The sequence below is a fragment of the Apteryx rowi genome, unplaced genomic scaffold, assembly GCF_003343035.1.
Source record: "Apteryx rowi isolate R43461 unplaced genomic scaffold, aptRow1 scaffold_1456, whole genome shotgun sequence".
Lineage (NCBI taxonomy): Eukaryota > Metazoa > Chordata > Aves > Apterygiformes > Apterygidae > Apteryx > Apteryx rowi.
In genome coordinates, this window is record NW_020447704.1 from 3,699 (window position 1) to 9,171 (window position 5,473).

The 5,473-nt window shown below is 63.0% G+C and overlaps 1 protein-coding gene across 1 annotated transcript in view; it reads right to left on the reverse strand.

Moving 5' to 3' along the window:
* Positions 1-374: 374 nt before the first annotated feature.
* LOC112962297 (myosin-7-like) overlaps positions 375-5,473 on the reverse strand; it is a gene marked incomplete at its 3' end in the record, with an annotated part of 19,009 nt that continues 13,910 nt past the window's right edge. The window contains exons 24-33 of the mRNA XM_026058316.1: positions 4,802-4,998; positions 4,278-4,461; positions 4,010-4,175; positions 3,808-3,932; positions 3,425-3,733; positions 3,119-3,322; positions 2,748-2,873; positions 2,291-2,566; positions 1,230-1,325; positions 375-737 (exon numbers count right to left, since the gene is read on the reverse strand). Coding sequence (XP_025914101.1) covers positions 375-737; positions 1,230-1,325; positions 2,291-2,566; positions 2,748-2,873; positions 3,119-3,322; positions 3,425-3,733; positions 3,808-3,932; positions 4,010-4,175; positions 4,278-4,461; positions 4,802-4,998 — 2,046 coding nt within the window. The remainder of the gene's footprint in view (positions 738-1,229; positions 1,326-2,290; positions 2,567-2,747; positions 2,874-3,118; positions 3,323-3,424; positions 3,734-3,807; positions 3,933-4,009; positions 4,176-4,277; positions 4,462-4,801; positions 4,999-5,473) is intronic.

A 5,473-nucleotide genomic window follows, 5' to 3' on the forward strand; every position in this document is an offset into this window, starting at 1 on the left:
ACCCACCCGTCCATCCAACACATCCCTCCACCTACCCACCTGTCCATCCCTTCGTCCATCCACCCATCCAACCGCCCCCCTATCCCTCCATCCATCCATCTACTCATCCATCCCACCACCTACCCGTCCATCCATCCATCTACTCATCCATCCATCCATCCGTCCATCCAACTCATCCATCAACCCATCCATCCATCCACCCACGCACCCTCCTCATCCTCCACCCCCAAAGTGCCCCCCCCGTTTTGGGGTCCCGGTGGCCACCCAGGACCTCCCCCGCCCCCGCCGGCCCCACGCGGGTCCCTCCCGGCCCCGCGTCCGCCTCCGCTCCTGGGTGGGGGAGGACGACGGGGACGCGGCCGGCGGCGTCTCACCGCCTCCTCCGCCTGCCGCTTGTAGGCCTTGACCTTCAGCTGCAGCTTGTCCACCAGGTCCTGCAGCCGCACCAGGTTCTTGCGGTCCTCCTCCGCCTGCGGGGCGCAGGGGACAGCAGCGAGGTGAGACAGGCGGCGGGTTCTAGATCCGCGCCCGGCCGGCTGTCCCGGGTCCCTGTTCTCGATCCGGGGGGATTTCCCNGGCGGCGCCGTGGGGCGGGGACCCACCTTGGCGCCGGCGTCGCGGCTCCTGGCGCGCAGCTTGTTGACCTGCGCCTCGGCCATGTCGGCGCGCTCCTCGGCCTCGTCCAGCTCGTGCTGCGCCTTGCGGAACTTGGCCAGGTTGGCGTTGGCCTGCTCCTCCTGCCCGGGGCGGGGGGACAGCGTTGGCGGGGAGGTCCCCCTCCGTTCTTCCGTCCAACCAGGCATCCGTCCAGCTCTTCATCCTTCCATCTACCCACCCGTCCATCCCATCATCCATCCGTCCATCCATCTGCCCTTCTTAGTCTTCATCCATCTATCCATCCATCCCATCATCCATCCATCCATCTGTCCATCTGCCCTTCTTGTTCTTCCATCCATGCAGACATCCATCCATCCATCTATCCCATCATCCATCCATCCACCCATCCCATCATCCATCCCTCCATCCATCCAGCCCATCATCCTTCCATCTGCCCTCCTTACTCTTCCATCCATCCATCCATCCATCCATCCATTCATCCATCTGCCCTTCTCATTCTTCCATCCACGTAGTCATCCATCCATCCCATCATCTATCTGTGTGTCCTTATTCTTCCATCCGTCCATCCCATCATCTCCGTCCCCGCTCCTGGGCGAGGGCCGGGCACCCACCGCCTCCTCCGCCTGCCGCTTGTAGGCCTTGACTTTCATCTGCAGCTTGTCCACCAGGTCCTGGAGCCGCAGCAGGTTCTTCTTGTCCTCCTCCGCCTGCGGGGAGGGGAGAGACGGGGTTGGGGGGACGTGCCGCTGGGCTGGCAGGACCGGCCCTGGGTTCTAGGTTGGGCAGGAGCACCCCAGAAACGAGCGTCCGCCCCCAAATCTAGGCCCTCACCGTGCCTCAGTTTCCCTGCCTGAGCAGCCAGCATGGAAGCCGACACATGGGCAGGTGGTGGGGCAAAGCAGGAGGGTCGAGGGCGGCCTGGAACCCGGCAGCTGGAGGTCAAAGCGGCTCCGCCCTGCCATGGAGGGGACGAGGTGGGGGCGCCCCGGGTCACGCAGTGACCCAGGGGGTGATGGGAGTCTTATCCCTTATTGCGCAGAAGGCGGCGCTCGAGGTGACGCTATGAGCAGTGCTCACGTCCCTATGGCCACCGGGTCAGCTGTGTTCTAGGTCATGCTACGGCAGTGAGTGATGTTCTAGGTCATGCAAGTCCCTACAGCCAGCGAATCAATCGTGTTCTAGGTCACATGACAGCAGCGGGTGATGTTCTAGGTCACACATGTCCCTATGACCACTGGGTCAACCACGTTCTAGGTGACGCTACAGCAGTGGGCCGTGTTCTAGGTCATGCAGGCCCCTACAGCCACCAGATCAACTGCGTTCTAGGCCACTCTACAGCAGCGGGTGATGTTCTAGGTTGCTCGTGTGCCCAGGGCCACCACGTAAGTCACATTCTAGGTCACACTACAGCAGCAGGGCATGTTCCAGGTTGCTCATGTGCCCACGGCCATTGAGTCCAACGTGTTCTAGGTTGTGCTACAGCAATAGGTGATGTTCTAGGTCGTGCATGCCCCTACAGCCACCAGATCAACTGTGTTCTAGGTCACTCTACAGCAGCGTGTGATGTTGTAGGTTGCTCATGTGCCCAGGACCACCACATAAGTCACGTTCTAGGTCACGCTACAGCTCCGCGGCCACAGGGCCGCGTTCTGGGTGTCCCGCCGCGGCTCACCTGGTAGCTGAGCTCCTTGACGCGCCGCTCCGACTTGCGGAGGCCCTTGACGCTCTCGGCGTTGCGCTTCTGCTCGGCCTCCAGCTCGTTCTCCAGCTCCCGCACGCGGGCCTCCAGCTTCTGCAGCTGCTTCTTGCCGCCCTTGAGGGCCAGCTGCTCGGCCTCGTCCAGCCGCAGCTGCAGGTCCTTGATGGTCTGCTCCATGTTCTTCTTCATGCGCTCCAGGTGGGCGCTCGTGTCCTGCTCCTTCTTCAGCTCCTCCGCCATCATGGCCGCCTGCCCAAGCACAGAGGGGAGAGAGGGTGACGCAACGATGAGGGAGGATGAAGGGAGGCAATGAGTGACAAGCTAGGTGGCAGCTACCACCCCATGGGCAGCGGTATGGTAGTGGGCGTTCTAGGTCACTCAACAGCCGAGATCCTTCTGCCCAAGTCCTCCTGCCCGGGGCGGCACTCACGTCAGTGATGGCTTTCTTGGCCTTCTCCTCGGCGTTCCGGCACTCCTGGATGGCCTCTTCCACCTCCGTCTGCAGCTGGGAGATGTCGGTCTCCATCTTCTTCTTCTGGTTGATGAGGCTGGTGTTCTAGAGCGGGGAGAGAAGATCTCAGGACGTGGCCCCGGGACTCCCACCCCGTCTTTATCCAGCCCTGTAGCACCGAGGGAAGGGACTTGGACGGAGCCCACGCTCCCCACAGGGTCCAAGTGTCCCTAGATGGCACTGAGGTTCTAGGTAGCTCAACGTGAAAGTAGCCTGTGCTCTGCCCTCGGCAGGGTTCAAGTGTCCCCGGCCGGGGGTGACGTCCCTCCTAGGAGGCCTCCACATCCCACCTGCGAGTGGAGGAGCTGGACCCGCTCGCTGGCCTCGATCAGCTCCTGCTCGGCCAGCTTCCGGGCCCGCTCCGTCTGCTCCACCACGGCCCGCAGCTCCTCCAGCTCCGACTGCAGCAGGTTGTTCCTGCGCTCCACGATGGCGATGTTCTCCTTCAGGTCCTCGTTGGCCCGGACCGTGTCATCCAGCTGCAGCTGGGTGTCCTGGTGGGACAAGTGGGACTGATCTCAGCTGGTGGCACCCCGGGGCACTGAGTGTCCCCACAGCGGGTGGGCTCAGGCCCGACCTCCTTCTCCACCATTGACCTTGAGATGAGTCTGGGCCGCCTTGAGGTGGGACTGAGCCTCGGCGGCGAYGCGGTTGGCGTGGCTGAGCTGGATCTCCATCTCGTTGAGGTCGCCCTCCATCTTCTTCTTGAGCCGCAGCGCCTCGTTGCGGCTCCGCGTCTCGGCGTCCAGCGAGGTCTGCAGCGAGTCCACCACGCGCAGGTGGTTCCTCTTGGCCTGCTCCATCTCCTCGTCCTTCTCGGCCAGCTTGCGCTCGTAGTCCGCCTTCACCTGGTTGAACTCCAGCTGGGCCCGCAGGATCTTCCCTTCCTCGTGCTCCAGCGAGGCCTGGAGAACGCGGAGGGACGTGAGCAGCACCGACGGCAGCGAGGGCACACGGGGGGACGCGGGGGACACGGCACCTCGGCCTCCTCCAGCGCCGCTTGCAGCTCCAGCTTCTCGGCGTCCAGCTGCTTCCGGACCTTCTCCAGCTCGTGGATGGTCTTGTGGCTGGCGCCCAGCTGCTCCGTCAGGTCCGAGATCTCCTCTGCGGGGGCAAGAGACCATCAGGCCCCGAGGCAGGAGATGGGGGGGGGGSGGCCGCGGGGAGGTCCGAGCCCTCACCTTGGAGGTTCTTGTTCTCCCGCTTGAAGGTCTCCAGGTGCTCGAGGGACTCCTCGTAGGCGTTCTTGAGCTTGAAGAGCTCGGTGCTGAGGGAGCGGGCCTCCTTCTGCGAGGCCTCCAGCTCCGTCTGCGACTCCTCGAACTTCTGCTTCCACTCCGCCAGGACCTGCGGGGCGTTGGGGGGGGGTCACGAAGCCAGCGGCGTCCTGGCCGTGCCCCCACCCCACCGCCTCCGCCGTCCCCCCACCTTGGCCGTGCCCCTTCCCACCTTGTCGAAGTTCCTCTGCTTCTTGTCCAGGGCRGCGGCSGCYGCGTTCGACCGTTCCAGGTCCACCATCAGGTCCTCGATCTCGTTCTGCAGCCGGTGCTTGGTCTTCTCCAGCGAGGAGCACTTGGCGTTCACCGCCTCCACCGCCTCCTCGGCCTCCTGCAGCCGCTGCGCCAGCTTCTTCCTGCCGGCCGGGGACGGAGGGAGGAACCCACGTGAGAACCTGCTGGTGGCTTGGACCTTTCCCCACCCCGTGAGTGTGGTTGCTCTCAAAACGAGGGCGGTCAAGAGCAAGACGGTGGTAAAGCTCATGAGCGTTATGGACGTTCTAGGTTACTCTAGCCAGCAAGCGTTCTGGGTCCCCACCTAGGGCTCTAGATCTACCCAGCATGAAGAAGCCCAGTGTCCTGGTAGGTGGCAGCTTGAGGAGGGACGGTGGGGAAAGACGAGACCAGGGAGGCCCCAGCAGCAGTGGGAGAACCTCAGGGTCCAGTGGGGGGTGAATCCAAGGGGAGACGTCTCACTTGGCCTCCTCCAGCTCCTCGGTGCGCTGGATGGCGTCCGTCTCGTACTTGGTCCTCCACTGGGCCACCTCAGAGTTGGCCTTGGACAGGGTGCGCTGGAGCTCGGCCTTGGCCTCCGTCTCCTCCTCGTACTGCTCCCGCAGCAGGTCGCAGTCGTGCCGGGCCGACTGGAGGGCGTGGGCCAGCGCGTTCTTCGCCTGGGGGTGGGAGGAGAAGGTCGGGCCGGGGCGCCCGTGTCACCCTGGCCCGGCTTGGCGTCCTCCGACTCACTGGGTGGTGGTGTTGCTCTCCTCAACCCAACCCAACCGCCATTAGATCAACCCGACGTCCTTTAGACCAACCCAACCCAACTGCACTTAGAACATCCAGCCCAACCACCATCAACCCAACCGCCATTAGATCAACCCAACCTCCTTTAGACCAACCCAACCCAACTGCATTTAGAACATCCAACCCAACCACCATCAATCCAACCTCCATTAGATCAACCCACCCTCCTTTAGACCAACCCAACCCAACTGCATTTAGAACATCCAACCCAACCACCATCAACCCAACCACCATTAGATCAACCCAACCTCCTTTAGACCAACCAACCCAACTGCATTTAGAACATCCAACCCAACCACCATCAATCCAACCTCCATTAGATCAACCCACCCTCCTTTAGAC